The 21,045-nt window shown below is 43.0% G+C and overlaps 1 protein-coding gene across 5 annotated transcripts in view; it reads left to right on the top strand.

Annotated features, from left to right (window-relative positions):
* The window catches only part of DIS3L2 (DIS3 like 3'-5' exoribonuclease 2), a 370,836-nt gene that overhangs the window by 227,290 nt on the left and 122,501 nt on the right, over positions 1–21,045 (top strand). For all 5 annotated transcript variants that reach the window (XR_014245636.1, XM_082395568.1, XM_082395569.1 and 2 more), the window contains exon 10: positions 2,763–2,842. Coding sequence is in view for 4 of the 5 variants with exons in the window: in XM_082395568.1 (XP_082251694.1) it covers positions 2,763–2,842 (80 nt within the window). In the remaining variant the exon portion in view is untranslated. The remainder of the gene's footprint in view (positions 1–2,762; positions 2,843–21,045) is intronic.

Genomic DNA, 21,045 nt, shown 5'->3' with positions numbered 1-21,045 from the left:
CTTTCAGTTTCTTGTGTTGTCATTATGATGGTTGATGGAGAACCCAAACTTTCCCACCACCAAGTCTAACATTTCAGTTTCAGTTCAACAGGTATTTATTGAGTACTCAGGATATACAGTGCATTTTGCTGGCTTTTATGGGGGATACAAAAAGGAACAAGAAGCAGACAGTTCCTTCTTTACCTTGTGAATCAAGTTCAAGATCCTCACCAATTTAGAGCCCATTACCATGGTATCAGGATTAATTTCACTTCCTTGTCTCTTCCTGTCAGCATGCATGCATTCATTCATTTAACAAACATTGGTGAGTTGCAACCTCTGTTCATAGCACTGTAACACAAAGCCCTCCAAGAGCTTGCTTTCCAGGGGACATCAGTGTTTCTCTTTTCCTCTGGCACTCTTGTGTAATTACAGTTTCTTTTACATAGTGAAACAAATTATTTCTTTATCTCCTGAGACCTCAGCATTTATGTTCCCCACACTGTATGTGCCTATTCTTGAGATGTTTAGTGAGAAGAGTGGATCTTCTGATGAAGCACTCTTCCTGGGACTGTGCTCTAAGTGCTCTCGTTCCTCCACCTGAGTGGCACCCACCTTTCCCTCTCCCCTTTTCTTAGTGTACCAGTGAGTAGATAGTTTTACCAGATTCATCATTTTAAAGCTATTAACTATATTAAGCAATAGGAGTCTATAAGATTGTTGAATATCCTTATAAGCAGTATTATGTATCTGATTATTTTTTGATTGGAGGAGATTTTATACAGTGTTAATTTTTTCCACTTATAATAGTAATACTTAATCATAGTGCAAATTTGAAAAATATGGACAAGTATAAAGGAAAAATATTAATCCATAATTCTATTACCCATCAATCAATTCTATTAACAATTTTTTTTACTTTCCTTGATTCAGAAATCACATTTAAAATTTAAAAAAAAATTTAAATTAATAAACAGTAAAATTGACCTTTATTTGTTGTACAGTTCTATGAATGTTGACACGTATAGGTTCATGTAGCCACCACCACAATCAAGATACAGAAAAGCTCCATTCCCTCAGAACAAGCACCCCTTTCTAATCCTACCTTCCCCAAGCCCTGAAAATCACTTATGTCTCTGTTATATAATTTTGTCTTTTTGAGAATGTCATATAAATGGAATCATAGACTGTGTAAGCTTGTGAGAGTGGCTTCCTTGACATAATACCTTTGAGATTCATCCAAGTTGTTGCGTGTATGAGTAATTTGTTCCTTTTTGTTGCTCAGTGGTATTCCATGGTGTAGATGTACCATAGTTTGGTTATCCATTTATCCACTTACCATTTAAGAGTCTTTTTTAAAAAAACATCTTGACATTTCTGAAATCCTGAAGTACTTTAAAATCAATGTATATATTTAACGTGGTCAGGGTTTTTGTTTCCCCAAAAAGCTATTATTGAATTGATAGTGTGTCCTAGAATTAATACTGTCTTAGAATCAAGGTGTTATGGTGGTGAGATGATCAGTGTGGAGGATCAGAGAGGGCTGGTGAGGGTTATCAGGAGTGAGGGAACGGAGCAGTAAGGGGACAGGTAAAGGAAGGCCCCGAGAGCTTTGCAGCCCAGCACCCAGAGCTGCTGGGCAGCCTCTGAGGGCTTTGGGGAAGTTTTGAGCAGAAGAGCAACATAGGAAATAAGACTTTAAGAACAAAGCCAACTAACTGTGGTGACTGCCAGGATGTCCACCATCATCAGTGTTGATGAGGCAGGAGGGGACCGGGGAATGGCAGCAGTGGGGCTGATAGTACTGGAGGGAATGGAGGAAGAACTTGAGGAGAGTCCAGTGGGAGCAGGGAATGCTGACTAGAGAGCCTGTGTATGGGGAAGGGAGGCTGGTTCCTGCTGAACACCCTGACTTCCAGGCCAGTGCCTCGGGAGACGGGGCAGGAGGTGTGGAGAACTTAGGACCAACTGCCCAAATCTTAGGTATTTGTATGGTGTGAATGGGTAGGTTGGGTGGGTCATGTTATTTGGGAAATTCTAAAGCAAAATGAGAATGTCCAGGGGCTTCACAGATTAAGAATGAGATGTGCATAGGAATACTGTGTGGAGATAAATAGGCATAGGGTGTACTTAATTATGTGAGCTTGGATGAAGTATATGATTATTTCATGGAAATAAACTGTGATTAGGGCCATTTCCAAGTAGAATTGCATCATGGCTAACTGTATGGGCCCAGAGTTTTCTGCAGAACCTATTCTTGAGTCCCATCCCCCTGTGTCACAAGCCAGATGGTTTATTCTTTGGCACACCCCACTTTTGCAAGATAGGAGAAGGAGCAGTAAATCATCCTCATATAATCCTTGAAGGACAGGTTCCCATCAGCCACTGAGGAAGAGAGAGGCAGAAGAAAGAACTGACTGTTGGAGAGTAATTTGCCAAAGGGACTTGCCCCTCTTGTCAGGTAACTTCTTGGGAAGCCTCATTCATGGAAGCTGCCTCACTTCCACTTGCGCACACCTGTTCTAACTCAGGATCAAGGAGAAGTAGGGGCCAGTCAGCAGAGAGGAAGAGAAAGACACTCAGAGACAGTACGGAGCCTTGTTATCGTCCCCCAGTTTACGTTTTATTAAAGATCCCCTGTTAGAGGGACAAGAGGGAAGTTACTCCCCACTTTGTCTACCATTTATATATTTGCAAAAGAGCTGTTCTTTAAAGCTGTACTACAGTGGGGTAAAGTTTCCGTTATTAGTGGCCTTGCTAATTATGTCTTCAATCTTCCCTAGAAAAGACTGTGTCTTCACCATCGACCCATCAACTGCCCGAGACCTCGACGACGCCCTCTCCTGCAAGCCCATCGCTGACGGTAGGCTGGAAGCTTCTCTCCCCTCTAGGTGGCAGGCAGCGTGCACCCCTGTGTGGCCAGCGGGGCTGCCTGGTACCCCTGAGCCTGCACAGTATGTGACCGAAAGGTTGCGCTGCCCACTGACTTCGTGAGAGTGAGAATAAGAAATGTCCCCTTGCTAGGACCCTTCTCAGGCCTCAGAAGGGACAGCAGCGCGGGCAGAAGAACTAATTTCAGGCCTGGCCCTGCAGGAGGCTGCAGTGAGGGCATAATGTGTTAAAGAAGGCCCCTAAGCTCTGCTTCGGAGAAGCACAGAGTTTTTTTACCTGAATTGAACGACACACTGGGGTGATTCAAGGGGTGCTGTCCAAAGACGTGCTCAGCAGAAGCGGCAGGAACGCCTCCCCTGAGGAAGCCCCTCAAGGCCTGAGCTGGAGAAGCTTGCTCCGCCCCGCGTAGGTCTTCATCTGTCCAGCAAGTTGCAGAAGGCAGCTGTTAGAGGCTCCTGCAACATTCTTTTGGGATGGAGCCAGAAAGGAAAAAGTGGCTTGAATGCCAATGGTCTTTGAAAACTATCATAGGGGGAGGGGAAAATGTGTGAGGTATGAAAAGAGCAAACCCTAGCCATGCCTTCCTAATGGCCCTCCAGATGAGCCGCTGAGAGTCTGGAGCTGCTTCCTGCCCCTCACTGGGGTGGGGTCTGGTGACTGCTGTGGCTTTAGTTATTCTCCGATAGGGCTTTGGTACTCACGTGGCCTTTGATGGCTTGCCCATGATGGCATGCAGTCTTGCGGCTTCAATCTCCTGCACAGTGTTGGTGGCCCAGTGGCCTGGTCTTGGCAGACACTGCAGAGATGTTCACATATTCCATTAATGCAGAACTTCATGGGCTCAGCATGTTGCCTCTTCTCCATAAAAGACAGTGAGCTTCAGTAGATACAAAGCTGAGAGACAGAAAACATCACTGCCCAGAGATGCTTTCATCTCCTTTTAGTGAGTCTTCCTTGAAACTGTGGGCAGTGGTGCTCAGTGTTTTCAACTAAAGAAAATTGAAAGGAAGATAAAGCATAAAGAGAGAAAAAAAGTTCCCATGGAAATTTCAGAGGAATTATATATTTTTTAAATCTAAAGTTTAAGCAGCCTACTTTAAAAAGCAAATACTACGTTGGTTTCTTATATCCTGAGCAATCTTTGCTGCATGGACAGGCTTGGGCATATCACTCTCACATCCACTTCCCTGAGCCCCAGTTGAAAAGTGCCCCCCCGGCAGAAAGCCAGGTGACACTGGACCTTACTTCCTGTATTTCCTTTCTCTCCAGCTTCATAGCCCTGCTCTGTTTGTAGCCTAATGCTTGGAAACAGTTGCTTCGTTTATTTTGGCCACTTCTACAGTTGTTACTGGTGGAAGGGTAGGCCTAATCCCTGTTAGCCCATCTCAGCTGGCCCACACGGTATTCCCCTCGCAGGGACACCAGGGAGCAGGCACGTGCCTTGCCCCACTCACTCCACATGCTACGCGTCACGTCCAGGGTGCCAGCTTACCAGCAGAGGCTGCGTGTAGGGAAAAGGTGGAGCAGGAAGGATTGATTGGGGACAAGTTGTACATGTTTATAAATTTCCAACCAAAGAATATGCTTTGTCAGACAATCTGAAACCAATTGTTTTCAATCTGCTGTTCAGGGAGAGCATTCATAATGAGGGAAATCGTTTAGCAGTGCAAGATGAAGGAAAAGGAGAGGAAGCAGAGGCAGAGAAATGAGTCAGAGAAACATTAAAATTGTTTAGAGATGTAGGTAGAAGAAAGTGGACTGGAGGTGGTGGCATTATTATTAATGGGGGTGGGGAGGACAGCTGTGAAGAAGGGGTGATGACAGAAGAGAATCAATGGAAATGGATTTGGAGTTGAGGGAGGGGAATCCAAGACGGGGCAAAGGTTTCAACCTGGATGGCGAGGAGATGGCATCTACAAGTTAGAAATCGGGAAATCAGGAGGACCAGCTGGTTTCGGAGAGAGCACGTCTACATGGAGCTGTGTGTCTGATGATATGTGTTTATATAAGCTGCTGCAAATGCTCTGCAGAGGAGGCTAAATGTGTGCAGTCCGTCTAATCATACACAGAGAGCCATGAAGAAGAGGAGATAACTCAGCAAAATGCAAACAGTGATTTTATTAGGATGATGGGTTCATAAGTGATTTTTCTCTTTTCCCTAGTTTCCAAATTTTTACAATGTGGTAATAATAGCTTTATAATGAAAAAATTTTGTAATAAAAAAAAATTATGAGGTGCCAGAAATCACAGGCTGCCCAGTAGCCGCTGTACCAGGTGATCAGATACCTTCCATCTGCGTAGTTATTCTTGCATTCCAGGGGAGTAATTAACATCTGGTCATTTGGCAGAGCAGCAGCAAAGGGACATGGCAGAGGAGTCGGGGGAGAGCCTGAAAAGGCCTGAGTTGGGCAGTCAAGCATTTTTATGGTGGCACTTCTACAGTTGGCCTTTGTGACAGCTGTTTCTGCCAAGGCCATTTATCCAGGGAGATGAAAAGTGAAAGTCATTCCATTTTGGATTGGGGTGAGGCTGGCTGAGTTCAGGTTCTGGTAGTTACCAGTTCATGTCAATTCTTGCATAGAGGAGAAAAAGTTTAATGTTTCAAAAAGCAAATAATGTTTTCTGGGCATATTTACGTCATCTATAACCATTTTTATTTAAAGAAAATATAAAGGTTAAACTTTCCTTTGGTCCCACTGAAATCATCTGAATGACTCTTCTGTGAAGATAAAACGCACAGACAGAAGTAATTTATTTAGTTCTTACTCTCCCTTTCTGTAGAGTTCAGAACCCCCAGGACTTGTTACCAGTATCTCCTATAGGTGCGAGATTTAGACATTACAGTCTGCAGGTGAATTCTGCAGAAACACAGTGACACCTGCTCCCCAGTAGGTCATGTTTAGGTTGGAAGGCTGAGGAGGGGGTGCCCTCTACCCTTGAGGAATCTCAGCTTTGGAAGAGATTCTACCAGCCATCTAGCCTGGTAATTTTTCACCTCTTACAGCCTATAAACACACTTGAGGGCAACATTCCCATGAGCATTAACCAGCCCGCTAACTTTAACATGGAGTCTTTCACTTTAGCTCAAGAAGATATTTAATAATGCAAGTGAGTAAGACTGGTTATAATGATCACCCAGAACCTAAGGACAGTAAATCACACACTCCAGTGTTCGATTACTGTAACAGACCTTTGCAACACACCTCACAGTTGACTTCACCGCTCAAGTGTGGGAGTGCCACAGTTGTCACATCACCCTCTGGTTTTCAGATTACCTCTACAGCATCTACTTACTGAATATCCAGGTTGCACTTTAAGTGTCTACCTTACAGGCAGCCCCTTTGGCCTTAAGATTGCGTGACTATCAGGAACTCCTTCCCTGTAATGATCTGAAATACCGCTGTCTTCCTGTAATTTTCCACTCGTTGGTCCCATGTATGCCCCTTGGGAGCCTATAGAATAAGTCCTGCCTCTCACGTGACAACGCCTCAGATACGAGATAATGGCTGTCATGTGTATCTGAATTACAGCTTCCCAGTTAAGCATCCTGTATATTTTTCTATGTCCTGTAGCTTATTAAGTTTGAACCCATTTCCCGTGTCATGGCGTTACTTCTGCCTTTATGAGCTCTGAGGTAAATGGCTGCCTGTATCCAGACTTCTCCTCCCTGGCTGCCAGGGCACGGTGACTCTCTCCCAGCCAGTTCCAGCCACCTGTTCTGTTCAATTAAACCTGCATCACTGCTTTGCTCTAGTCTCTGAGAGAGGAAATTATCAGTCAGACAAGTCAGGACCTTTATTCAGCTTTTAGTTGATTCAGGCTCCCAACAGATCCTACAGGAAATTGATGTTCCCTGCTGCTCTGGCGTCTTGTTTCTCTAATGTTTGGTTCTGTAATGAGTGCTCTGCCATTGAACATGGCAGGGTTATCCTAGCCAGACCTTAGAAATGAAGGATTGGAGAAAGGGGGAGTGGAGACTACTGCTAATGGGTTTGGGGTTTCTTTGGGGGGGTGATGAAAATGTTCTGAAATTACTAGCTCAGAGTTATACAGCTCTGTGAGTATACTGAAAACCACTGGGGGAAAATGAGTGAACGGATGAATGAATTAAGAATAAATAAACAAATCCATTCATCCTTGAGGCCTTTTGGAAATTGGAATTTACACCTTAACGATAACTTAGCAGAAGTCTTGATGGATTGCCTGGGCTGGATACCCAGAGTCGTATCCCTCTTGCCCGTCTCTCCTCCTTGCTGCCTTCGCCTCTGAACCACGAAAATCCCACCCAAGGAACGCACCCCTGTGCTCAGCCACCTGCTCGTCTTTCCCACCCCCACAGAGGGTAGCCATCTGACTCAAAGAAGGAGGGATCTGTCCTCCTGTCCAGGAATGAGGAAGTGCTCAGGTCATCATCCAGCCTGAGGGACCAAGGGAACGCACACTACCTGCACTGCTGGAGGGGGCGCCAGTCTTCCTGCTGGTTTGCCTCTTGTCTGGCTTTCCCTTTCCCTTCCCTGAGGAGGATGGACTAGGGAGCTCTGTTCCTGGGAGCCCTTCTCACTTAGGGAATAGGAACAAGAGACTAGGAGAAAGTCTGTACGAATTTCATAGAATTCCTAAACTCTGGACTTCCCCGTGTGGTTATACGTGTCACCTGCTGGGCGTTCTTGTCACGAGTGATCATCTTTGGAGGCAGTGAGGAAGTAGGAGCTGGAAAGACTGTGCTCCCCTGGCTTAGGCTGGAGAACCTGAGCAATAGAATGGATGGTAGTTATTTTAATGAGCAAAGAGCAGAGATGAAGGCTCTGGATCTGCTCCTGGGAAGGAAGAGGGCGTGGGTGGGAGTCCTAGAGCTTATGAGTACAAGGTTCCAGCAAATCGCAGCAGCCAGGCCAAACCCTCTTCCTGGGCTCTGTTCTCACCTCTGGGAAGATCTTACCCCACCAGGCATTCACCCCAGCCCCTTTATGTTTCCCTTTGGTTTGGCTTCCTCCTCTCACAAACTTAAGTCTCCATCCTGTAGGACCTTCCTCAGCCCCCTACAGCCTCAGGAGTGTTCACACCTTCCTTTGTCCATCAGGACACCTTGAAGAGCAGTCTACTTGCTGCAGCTACTTTCCTGCTTCCCATTTATTTCTTACTCCCTCTGCTATGTGGCTTCAGAAAGTTCAGCGACACAGGTTATCCCTGGCTTCAATTCAGCAAACATGTGTGCAGTGTTTGGCTTTTCATCTACTCTTCTTTGGACTTAGGGGGCTCTACTTACTCTTGGTTGTAGTTTTTGGACTACTTTTCTCTAGTTGCCTTCTTTAACTCTTCTTCTCTGCTCCCTCGCTTCATGGGAGTCTCCAGTCCCCTTCCTTCCGTGCTCTTCAGCCTTTGTGCTCTGTTCCCTTGGCCTGCATTGCTCTTTCCCTGGAGAGCCGTGTGGCTGAGTGGAGATCAGGTGGGTCGCTCTCTCAGTAAGGCCTTCCCTAGTCACTCTGCCTCTAATTTCTTCCCCTCCCACCCGCTCTCCACCATCCTTGCTTTACTTTTTTCCTCATCACTCATCACCCACTGACGCGCTATTGACTATCTTGTTTCTTATCTGTCCTCCCCCCCGTACACCCCCTGTCAGTGTGAGGCTCAGAGCAGGCGCTCAGTGAGTCAGTCTCTGGTGGTGTCCGCAGGCTGCCGAGAGGAGAGGGGGTTCCCGGGCATAGGGAAGAGTGTGTGCAAAGTCCCAGGACGCCAGATACATGGTATTTTGGAGGGAACCACACAGAACTTGAAATATCTGGGCCGTGAGGTTCAAGTGGGGTGGTAGTCGTAGATAAAGCAGTGAGGAGATCATGAATTCTTTTGTAGGCCCTGCTAGAAAGTTTAGACTTCATGGAGAGCGGGTGTGGGGGGACGGACTGCAGTATTTAAACCTCAGTTTGAAGAATAAACAGGGGTGAGCCACACAGTGGGGAGGAAAAACGTTTTAAGCTAAGGGAACAGAGTGTGTGGAGGCCCCGTGGTACAAAGACTTCGGCACCGAAAGGAAGCAGAAGTGAACGTGGCTGAACCGAGACGGGGTGGGAGCAGTCTGTGCGGTAAGACCGGAAAGGGGCTCGCAGGCTCCGTTCCGCAGTGGGAGTCTTGTCCTGAGTGTAATGGGAAGCAAAGAGCTTTCAGGAGGAGAGAGTCAGCCTCCAACTTGCAGGTGGGAGAGATCTCTGTGGCCGCAGTGAGGAGTCTGGATGGAGCGTGATGTTAAGATGGTCTGAGTTCTGAGAGGCAGCAAGTGCCCCAACCAAGGCAGAGGCTGAGGAGCCAGAACTGGAGGGAGGCACTAGCCGGGACAGGAAATCGGGGCAGGACTTGGGGTCCGGGCCGCTGCAGGAGCCTCTTACCCGCTCTCTTGTGTCGGCCTTTTCTTCCCACGGATCGAAGCCAAGGCAGTCCTTGTAAAATGTAGATCTGATCAGGTCATCCCCCCGCTCCAGTCCTCCAAGACTTCTCGTCCTGCCGAGGATAAACACCCAAGTCCTTACTGGGACGTACTGCTGTCTCTTTTGTTTGTTTGTTTTTTCTGATCTTCCTACTGCGGTCTCTTAACTGCCTCTCCAGCCTTGTTCCCCACAGCCCCTGTCTCACCCGCGCTCCTCCAGCCAACATGGCCGTGGTGTTGTCCTTCACATGCCAGGCTGCTCCTGCCTCAGCACTTTTGTACTTTCTGTTCCCTCTGTCCGGACCCCCTTCTCCCAGATCCCTCACTACTCTAAGTTCTACTCAGACGTCATCTCAAGGAGGCCCTTCCTGACCCCACTATTGCCACAGTCTTCTCCCCAGCCCACCACCCCCTGCTTCTCGAGTCCCTTTAAGGTACTCTTGTGGGTCTGTCCTCCTGGATGGTAAGCTTTACGGGAGAAGGGATGTCCTTTTGTTCACTGTTGAACCCTCAGTGCCCAGCGCACTGTGTGTTACATAGTTGACACACCTGGAAATGTTTGTTGAATGAGTGAATAAGTTAGTAAACTTGATATTGGCAGTAGGAGAAGAATCTAGAATGTCATCTAAGTTTCTGGCTTGGGCAGTAGGCAGAACATAATGGCATTCAATAGGAAACATTGAGGAGAGCTGGTTTCGGGGGGAAGGTGGTGCATTCAGAGATAAGCGCATGTTGGGTTTGCAGTCCCTGAGAATCATCCAGGTAGAAATATGAAGGGGACAAGTCAAAGGAGTTAGGGCTGGAGATGGAGATTTGGGAGTCATCAGTACATGGGCCTGGGAGAGGTGGCCCAGGAGAAGTCACAGACTGAGAAGAGGACCCTGGCTGGGCCCCTGGGAAGATGTGGAAAATAACCGAGAGGTGAGGCCAGGGAGCCTGGAGGCGAAGGAGAGAGGGGAGAGGGGCAGGCAGAGCAGGCTAAATGCAGAAAAGCCATAAAGGCTGTAGGAGAGTCAGGTAAGAGAGGACTGTGAAGTCTTTGGGTTTGGCAACCAAGAGATCATTGACGACCTTGAGAGACTAGTGTCAGTGGCTTTGAGGAGGGGAAGCCAGACTGCAGGTGGTGGAGAAGGGAGTGGAAAACAGGAATGGAGGTGGCTTTCCGTAAGAAGCTTGGCTATGAAACCTATGAGTGGCAGGGAGGACAGGACAGCTTGGAGAAGGAGAAGTTGAAAATATAGGAGTGAGAGGAGCTGATGATTTTGCAAGGTCTTGAAAAAGAAGATGGGAGTGAATTCAGAGTATAAGTGGAAAGTGAGGCCAAGACATGGAGGGTAAACACCTCTTCCCTTGAGGCAGAGAAGCAAGACGTAGGGAATGGGCCGCTGCTGAGTATTAACCCTGGATAATACCCACTTCAGCTGTGAGAGGAAGCGGCCCTCCTGCTGAGGGCAGATGGGGAAGGGGCTGTGTACAGGGAGCAGGGGATAGTGAAAGGGCTTGGATGGGGAGCTGACCGGAAACCGATCATACAAGGCCTTCCCAAACACTGTTCACGTGTGCTGAGTTGGAATACTACCAAGCCTGGGTGATTTTCTTTAGCCTTCTAGGTGTGGGAGCAGAAGTTGCAATGATACAGATTTGGGGGTTTGCTGAGAGGGAGAACATGGTGGGCACCAGGACAGGGATGCTGGGACCTTGCTTCCCCTCTGAACCTGTTTCTTCTCTGTCCTCTACTTTTATAAAGACATCATCATCTACCACCTAGTCAACCAAAGTTTTTTTAAAAAAGGGAATCCTGGAATCACATTTGATTCCTCTTCCTCTCAGCACTGTTGTCATGGCCTTGTCAATAATCTCCCCTCCCCCGCCGTGCACCCTCTGCCTTGCTACCCAGTTAGTTTTCTTTTATGTACACACAAAGACCAGATCATGTCACTTTTCTGCTTGAAAATCTTCTCATACCTGCAGAATGGTCCACATTTCTTAGCAGAGCTTTGTTATCAAAGTCCTTTAAGATTAGTTCCCCAGCCCCCTCTTCCACCTTCCCCACCTCCCAATGCCACTTCCCCCAACATACACACACACACACACGCACACGCACGCACACACGTGCACACACACACACACACATGCCGCGCGCGCCCCTAATGGTGTCTGGCCATGCCAGGCTTTGCATATCCACTACACCCTGCCCTTTGCCCTCCAGTTAGAATGCCTGGCCTCCCTTCCTACTTCTGTGTCAGAATTTCATTCAACAGCAAGATGAAACCTCTGCGGAGCTTTCCTTTCCTCCTGGCAGAATGAACTGTTCCTATCCTATCAGCATATTTTCTTCATGTGTCTAATGCAGCAATAAATATAATTGCTTGTGGATTTAATTCTCCTTTTTGCTTGTTTCTTAAAAGCAGGGCAGTCCTTGGACATCTCTATATCCTGAGTGTCATGCACGGTACCCTGCATTTGAAAATCGCTTGATCTAATCGGTCTAACCAGGCATCTTGTTACAAACTTTTAGTGTTTCACTCCTTTTTCTGTTTCTTACCTTGCCCCTTTTATTTCCACCGTGCTTCGACCCTTAAGTTTGTGGGTTGTTTATGGGCTTTTATGCTGACCTATAAGCTTACACCACATGCCCTCCTACAATGTCTATTTCTTTAGAATTAGGTGTACCTTTCCCTCATCACAATCATGGTTTTCAGTCCATCTCCTCATGTCTCAGTGATACTGTAAGATAACTGAATTATATATTATGATCATGACATCTGGTCCTGCAGCTCTGTGAGCTGGCATATCTGAGGCTCACTTCTTCCCCATTATTTTCTTGCATGAGTCTCTTGGATAGCCTGCACTACTCTTCTCACTGCATACCTACAGGCTTCCACGGCAAGTTGTTTATTGGTTTTATTTGTCATTTTTATCCGTCTCCCTCCTGTCTGTATCCTTGCCATTTCCAGATTCAGTGAGTGCTAATTTTCTGATAAAATTTACTTATTGAATGAACCTTAACATGATAATGAAGAACAATAACAACAACAACAAAAAACCAATTTATGATGCAAAAGCCAGAACTTTTCGTCCTTTAATTATTTTGGCAAACAGGCTTGCTAGTTAAGAAAAGGCTTTTTAACAACCAAGTACATCTGCAGTGGCAATACGGTCATCTGTTAGTTTGGAGAAATAGAAAGTTGGTATTACAAAAATCCAAGTATTCCTTTGTTAGCAGATAGATCTTAATTAATAGCATGTTGAGACATCGGAAATGGAAAAAGTTTGTTTTTTATTACCCTCTGTTGGAAGTGTTTGGAGGTTAGGTTGGTATAGGGAGGTAATGCCAAGGTAATTCCAGAATGTAGAAATCAGGTGACATTTTGAGAATGGAAATCAACTTTTTTAAAAATTTCATTTAATTTTATTTTATTGAAGTATAGTTGATTTATAATGTCATATTAGTTTTAGGTGTGGAGCACAGTGATTCAGTTATACATGAGTGTGTGCGTGCATGTGTGTGTGTGTATGTATGTATGTACATTCTTTTTCGGATTATTTTCCCTTATAGGTTATTACAGAATATTGAGTACAGGTCCCTGTTGGTTATCTATTCTATATGTAGTAGTATGTATGTGTTACTCCCAACTTCCTAATTTATCCCTCCCCCTCCGTTCCTCTTTTGTAACCATAAGTTTGTTTTCTTTGTCTGTGGGTCTATTTCTGTTTTGTAAATAAGTTCATTTGTATCTTTTTTTTTCTTTTTTTAAGTTCCACGTATAAGTGATATCATATGATATTTCTCTGTGTCTGGCTTACTTCACTTAGTATGATAATCTCTAGGTCCATCCATGTTGCTGCAAATGGCATTATTTCATTATTTTTCATGGCTGAATAATATTCCATTGTATATATGTACCACATCTTCTTTATCTATTCATCTGTTTGTGGATATTTAGGTTGCTTCCGTGTCTTGGGTGTTGTCAGTAGTGTTGCAATGAACACTGGGATGCATATATCTTTCTGAATTATAGTTTAAGACTGGAAATCAACTTTAAATGGTTATCTGTAGAATTTCCTCTTGCCTGGAGATCTGTAAAACATCAGGTAGAATTTGCTATTTTAGTTTGTATAAGGCTGAAACAGAACGTATGGTAGTGGTTTTAATCTCTTTAGAGTCACAGTCTCTCCTCAGAAAAAAATGCACAAATGTGTATATACACTATATTTTGCATAGGGCTTACGTTTCCAGTAATATCATGGAATGGATAGCCTGAAGAACTCTTCTTCAATAAAACTCTTTAAAATGATGCATTTTTAGAAATGTGTGGCTGAGCTGGCAAGAAAGGGCTTGCCAGCCCTTAGAAGCCAGGAATGAAACAAGAGCAGATAACCAAAGAAAGAGGTGTGTGCCAAAGCAGCTAATGGTATCTTCTAATGTCTAGTGACCCAGAAAGTTTGCTCAGGACCTGAATTAATACTACTAGCATGGCCCATAAAATTCCATGCCAGGTATCTAGTTTAAAGTGGCACCAAATGGACAGTGTTTCTAGAAACCAGTCAGAATCATAAGCATATCCTTTCCGGAAGAATTAACTCTTAACCAAAGCCTTAAAGATTTGCCAAAGATAAAAGTTCTAGTAGAAGTAAACATACAGAAAAGTTATGGAACATGCAAGGATGCAGCTAAAGCAATACTTAGAGGAAATTTTATAGCTTTAAGTGCTTATAATAAAAAGGGAGAAAGTTTAAAAAACTGAGCCTATAAAGATTAGCTTCACAAAATGTTCAGAGATAAGGGGAAGGGAGAAGATGACTTGCTACAAGAACATAATTTTGGGTACAAGTACTGAATCAAAATATGGGCGTTATCTATTATAAGTGTAGCAGTAGAAGCTCCCTCTACTCCCCCAAAGAAACACACAAGACAAATAACCAAACTCTGTAATGCCTTTCATGCATGTCATAGTAAAACACATAATTCATTTACTTGAATAACAAAAGTTCCTGTTTCCACTTCTGGCCCTGCCAAAATGTAAATCTTAAAAAATAGAAACAAAATATCAAACATTGCTCTTAGATCTCGTTTTCATTTTTATAGTATTAGAGTGCTATTAATTGTCAAATTAAGGTCTTTTTCCAAAAATCATCAATGTTTGAAAAAAATTTGTCATGTTATTGTTAACTTTATAACAGAATTGGGAACATATAGAGGTACACTTTTTAATATTCAGTTTCTGTGTTATTTTATATTTTATATCATATATGTTATAGTGTTCATGTTCCATAAATGTTTCAAATATCTTTTAAATAATAATAGAAATACAGTAAATAACTTCCAAAGTGGTAGAGAGCACAGGACATATAAAAAGCACATATTAAAGTACCAAAAAAAATTAATAAGCACATCAAATTTAACTCTGCAGTTAAAAAACAAAGACTGTTATACTGGATAAATCTAGCTATATGCTGTTTATAACCACACACTTAAAACATGAAGACGCAAAGATTAAATGTAAAAAGGTGGGAAAAGCTATACCAGTAATGTACTAAGCAAAAGAAAGCTAGTATATTTTTTATAATGTCTGACAAATAGCTTTTAAGATAGAAAACATTACTAAATGTAAAGAGAGTCTAAATGATAATTAGAAGGATCAATTCATCAGAAAAGATAGTGTCTAAACATATTACCAAGTAATATAGCTTCAAAATATATATTAAAACAACAGTTGACAGAAATATGAGGAGAAATTGATAAATTCATCATCATAGTGGGTTAATTTAATATGCCTTTCTCAGGAAATGATAGTTCAAACAGACCAGAAATTCAGTAAAACTACCGAAAATTTGAACAGCACGGTCAGCAAGCTAACTCTAATAACCATATCTAAGTATAATACCCACAAATGAAGATTACACCGTGTTCTCAAGTGTTTCTCAAGAGAAAACATATATAAAAATTGACTTTGTATTAAAGCATTAAGCATATTTCAAAAAGTCATTGGTATCATACAGATCATGTTCTTGGGTCACAATACAGTTAAATGAGAATAAGTGCACAAACATTTTTAGCTTAAGAAAAATTCAGTATGTTTAGAAATCTTAAATACCTTCTGTTACCCTCTCCCAGATTAGTGGCCAGATGAATGGCCTAAATCAGAATATACTTGATGTCATGTTTCCTTAATGCTTGAAGGTTGAGTGAGTTACCTATTTCCTCATGGCTGAGTTTACCTCTGTCATTGCCTTCCACACGAAATACCCCCTTACATAGGACTTTGGGTTTCTACCCCTGCTACTTTCCTAACACTACCCAGGAGTACCTAACTCTGAAATATGATCCATGTTGACCTACAGGCTATTCACCAGAGAGCCAAGAATGGTTGAAAGCCTTTATTACAAAGACACCATCAAAAAGGAAACTACCTTGTCTAATAAAAGAAACTCAGATTACCAGAGATTAGCAGTAGAGGAATGATTCCCAGGTGGGGAGGACAGCCGGACCACATGGATAGTCTCCATTTGGACATCCCCTTCCTCCTTACTAACCACGACTCCCTCTGCCCACTGACCTGGGTGCTGAGAGGACTTGTTATCACTTTGGTCCAAGTATGGTGCCCATAATCCTTTGCTTAGTACCTCAAGCACAACTGAGACTAGACTTTTGAACAGGACTTTACTTAAACCTTAGAGGGTAGCAAAAGGAAGAGCAACGGAGAGTAACAAAGCATCAAGAAGTGTCCTGCTTTCCACTGCTCCCAGATCCAGGCCCACCTAGGTTCTGACCTGTCCCCACACTGAGCATCACCCGGGCGCCCACACCTCAACATCTGCCCTTCAAAAGTCTAGACCCAAGAGCTTCTGGAAAGACACCTTGGCCTACTTCTTTCATTTTGCACTTCCCATCTGAGGACTTGCCCCTTCCCAGAAAGAGTAACATTAGGAAGGTTCATTCCCTTTAGAGAAGCATATGCCCATGTCTCACCCTGCAAGCCCCAACACGAGAATTGTCTTGCCAATGCACTACAGTGGCAGTATAATTGCTGCACACTAACAGAAACCAAAGATCATTTGGTTATACATCTAGTAGGAGACCTAGTCTGCTCTCTCCTGCCACATACATAGCACTGGCCCCTGAGGTGACTTAAAGCATTACGTCACTTTGTGCTCTGCACCACTCCTAACCTTGCACAGGGTATTTTATTGCAAAGGACGCTTTGCAATCCTTAACTCAGGTGGGACCCCACCTTATACCCCATGCCCGCACAAACTCCCTGTTGACCAGGGATAGAAAGACTGAATCCTAGGCTCTTGTCACTTAGGTCATTGGGTGGGGAAATAGGCTTTACACTCCAGAATCTTGCTTTAAGCACCATGGGGAGAGCATCATGGCCCTTTGCTATATGAACCTGCTGGAATTCCATTTCTGTCCTGCCTTGCAGGAGGGCCAAGGGGACAGATACATGTATAGAGATGTAAATCCTGTATGTTCTGCTTTTCTCCCGAGACCCTAAGGAGGCAGCCTGGCACTTGCCTACCCTCTTTGTACTGGACCACTCCTTTCAACCATTCTTCTCACCTTGAGTTGTCTTTCTCAGCTTTCTAGCTACTGGTCTTGCAGTTGTTCTCTCGTGTCAGGCCTCTCTAACCTTTTGGAATTTGACTTCATCTCAGACTCAGTACCTTAATTTAAACCCCCAGATTCAGCTCCTCATATTCTCTTAGCCCATTGGTTATGCTTTTCCCTGTTTCGTTCACTTCAACAAACTGAACCCTGAAGTACCGTGTTTCAAAGGGATGGCCTTCCTAAATATTGAATACTATAGTGTAAGAGGCAACTCACACTTATTCAATAATTAGGAAAATTTAATCTATTAGCTGTTAGAAACATATGCCACATGTAGGTTAAAAATAAGATTTATGGGAATTCCCTGGTAGTCCAGTGGTTAGGACTCGGTTCTCTCACTGCCAGGGCCCCGGGTTCGATCCCTGGTTGGGAAAGTAAGATCCTGCAAGCCATGTAGCGTGGCCAAAACAAAAACAAAAAAAGTAAAACAAAAAAAACTATGTGCAACATTTAATTTAATCAAAAATTAAATTGTTTTTAAAATCTGTTCCTTGTATTCTAGAAGAGAACCCCTGATAACTCTAACATAGATTTTGAAAAAGAAAAATTCCACTTCAGGGCCATTTTCTACTTGGATACATTTCTGGGTTTTGTCTCTGACATCTTTATGATGCCCAGTGCTTCGAATACTATTCCTCCTACACTCCTCTTCTCTGTAAAATCATTTCTAATCCTGGTTTTGAAACACTGATTTTTCCTCTTATAGTCACTTATGTCAGAGGGCATTCTGACCTCAGGCAAATACCAGGCAACCCAAGTACTTGATCTCAGACAAATCCTATTTTCATAGCCTGGCCCTTGATAATGAACCTGGGAAGAGAAATGGAGAATTCTGTAGAACCATCAGCTCATAAGGAGGTGCATGTCTTCTCCATTCACCTGGGGCATTGGTGAGTGAACAGTTTTAACTGTCCTTGTTGTATGGTCATTTTTTACTGAATTGTACCTTGACTCAAAAAATCCAAGTAACTGAATAGTCATGCGAAGCCTCTGGCATCGAAGTGGGCTTCTGGGATGCTTGCCAATGAGTTCCTGTTTTGAGGACACAGAATCGAAGTGGAAAGATTAAGTGGAGACACAGCTCCACCCCTCTAAGTCTTATTCCTATGTTCCATTCAAATCTTGCTAGCCTGATTCCTGTGGGGTCTGGGCTTTGGAAATTCTCTTTTTTTCATGGATGTCTCAGTGCACCTTGTTAAACCAAATTTGGACTATGGCCTGTTCATCTGCTTCCAGCTCTGCTGATTGGTTCCAGTTTCCTTGCTCATTAAAGCCAAGATAATCTGGCACCCACCACTCAGGCATCCTCAAGTATCTGGCACCAAGGTAAACCTGGAAGCCAGCTAAGAAGCCTCAATGATCCAACACACTCATTGCGTGATGAGAGGCAGTTGTGGTCCCAGAAAGAGCACTGGAATAGGAGCAGAACTGGGTTCTTGTCTCATCTTTGCCTCTACTGCATCATGTAAGCTTAGGCATGTCTGTGATATCTCTGAAAATCTCTTTCCCCAGCTATATATGTGTTTGGACTAGACAATTTCTCAAGTGTCTGGCAGTTCCAAAATACTGAGTATATGAAAAACTAAAGGAGCAAAGCTCCATTTGTGCCTATTGTTGCAAAAACACAACCTAGCTTTAAAGGTATTAGCAGTAAATCCCTAAAGTTGCATATGCTACTGATGCTTTTCCACAAAATTAGATAGTGTGACAACAAAATAAGAAGAGCACAGCCCATATTCTGGAGGTAAGAATTAACCTCTCTAGGCCTCATGTTTCCCACCCTGTAAAACAGGGATAGTAACAGCTAATTTTAAATTGCCCGGAAGATTAAATGAGATAATCCTTGGTACTTAGAACTGTGCCAGACAAAAAGTAAGTGCTCACTGAAAATTATTATTAATATAAAAATGGAAAGATTAAAATTGATATGGAATTTTAGTAAGCTTATGCTGAAATAATAAATATGTAATTGCTGTTCAGAAGTCAAAGTGGGAACAGAATAGAGAATCCAGAAACAGACCCACACATATATGATCACCTGGTTTCCAACAAAGGTGTCACTGCAGTGTAGTGAGGAAAGGATGGGTTTATCACTGGTGCTGGATCAATTGAATATCCATATGGAAAGAAAAATGAACTTTGACTCCTACTTCACGCCATACATAGAAATCAATTTCATGTGGCTCATAGTGTGAAAGGTAAAACATTAATACTTCTAGAAGTGTTAATACTTCTCTAGAACATAACATAGAAAAATAAACTCATGACCTTAGCAAAGATTTCTTAAGTGGGACACAAAAAGCATTAACCTTAAAGGAAAAGAGTGATAAATTATATTTCATTAAATTTAAGAACTGTTCATCGAAAGACACCATTAAGATAGTGAAAAGGCAAGTCCCAGAGAAGGAGAAGGTATTTGTTATATATATATATCTCCAGCAAAAGACTCTTACTGAGAATATGTAGAGCTGAACAAGCACTTTATTGAAGAAGATAGCCAACTGCCAAAAACATATGAAAAATGCTTAATATCATTAGTCCACAGGGAAAATGGAAATTAAAACCACAGTAAGATATTGCTATGTTCCTATAAGAATAGCTAAAAAATTTTTAAACTGACAATACCAAATGTAGTGGGGATATGGATCAGTTAGAACTCTCATACACTGAGTAGGGGAAAAGTCAGGTACAACTACTTTGAAAAACTGTTGTACAGTATGTAATAGAGCTGAATAGATTCATACTCCATGACCCAGCAGTTTCATTCTTAGATAAATACCCAACAGAAAGGAGTACATATGTAGAAGAATGCTCATAGCAGCATTATTCATAATAGCGAAAACTAGAAACAACCCAAGTCCCTATCAACAGTAAAATGGATAAATTGTGCTATACTCTTACAATGGAATACTCCACAGCAGTGGTGCAGCATAAATTCAGACGCAACATGGATGAATCTCAAAAACACATTGAGCAAAAGAAGCCAGATGCACACACACAAAATACATGCTGTACTAATCCATTTATGTAAAGTGCAAAGAGAGGCAGAACTGACCTACAGAGGTCAGAAAAAGCAGTTATCTTTGGTGAGTATAGAGACTGAGGAGGCACAAGAGAAGCTTCTGGAATTCTGATTATGTTCTATTTCTTGAACTGGTAGGGGAGGGAGGTGTTCACTTTATAAAAATTCACTGAACTGTATGCTTAAGGTTTGTATACTTTATGTATTTTATGCCTCAATAAAAAAGTTTATTTTAAAGGGCGAAGGAGTGCCCCAAAAGTGGAAACAACCCAAATGTCTATGAAATATATTCAGCCATGGAAAGAAATGAAGTACTGATGCAGGCTACAGCATGAAGGAACCTGGAAAACATTATGCTAGGTGAAAGACAATCACAAAAGACTGTACACGTATCATAAGATTCCATTTAAATGAGATGTCCAGAATAGACACATCTACACAGACAGAAAATAGATTAGTGGTTGCCTGTGGTTAGGAAGGTTGGGGAGAAATAGGGAGTGACTAAAAACAGATATGGAGTTTCTCTTAGGGTGTTGAAATGTTCTAAAATTGATTATGGTGTTGGTTGTGCAACTCTGCATACACTAAAAACCATTGGATTGTACACTTTGAGTGAATTGTATGTGAATGAAATCTCAAGCTGCTATGAAACCAGAAGCCAAGGGATACTGATAACTGTGGAATGATTAAAACCCCTTAGGAAAAGGCTGTACCGCGTGGCCCTATGGCATGATAGTTAAGAACACTGATACTGGAGTCCAACAATGCTCTAATCCTAGCTCTGATGTTTACTGTGTGACATCGGGCAAATCGTCTAACCTCTCTGAGCCTGAATGTTTTCATCTGTAAAATATGAATATTAATAGTATCTACTCCATAAAACTTATGTGAAGGTGATTCATTTAATCAAGAAATAGTTGAATATCTTCCATTTGCCAGGTCTAATCAGTGATAACTGTTGTTATAATTGGCCAGGGGGTTTTGCATCTGAAGAGTCTTTACTCCATTTTAGTGATGGAGGTGACAAGTAAATTTGAGAGTGTGTCCTGAGGACGGGACATCTTTGCCCTATTGTACCACACCAGCATCTATTGCAAAATGCAGAAGAAATGTTCATTT

This window comes from Balaenoptera borealis (genome assembly GCF_965194805.1).
Source record: "Balaenoptera borealis genome assembly, chromosome: 6".
NCBI classification, from domain to species: domain Eukaryota; kingdom Metazoa; phylum Chordata; class Mammalia; order Artiodactyla; family Balaenopteridae; genus Balaenoptera; species Balaenoptera borealis.
This window is presented reverse-complemented; position numbering and strand designations above follow the sequence as displayed.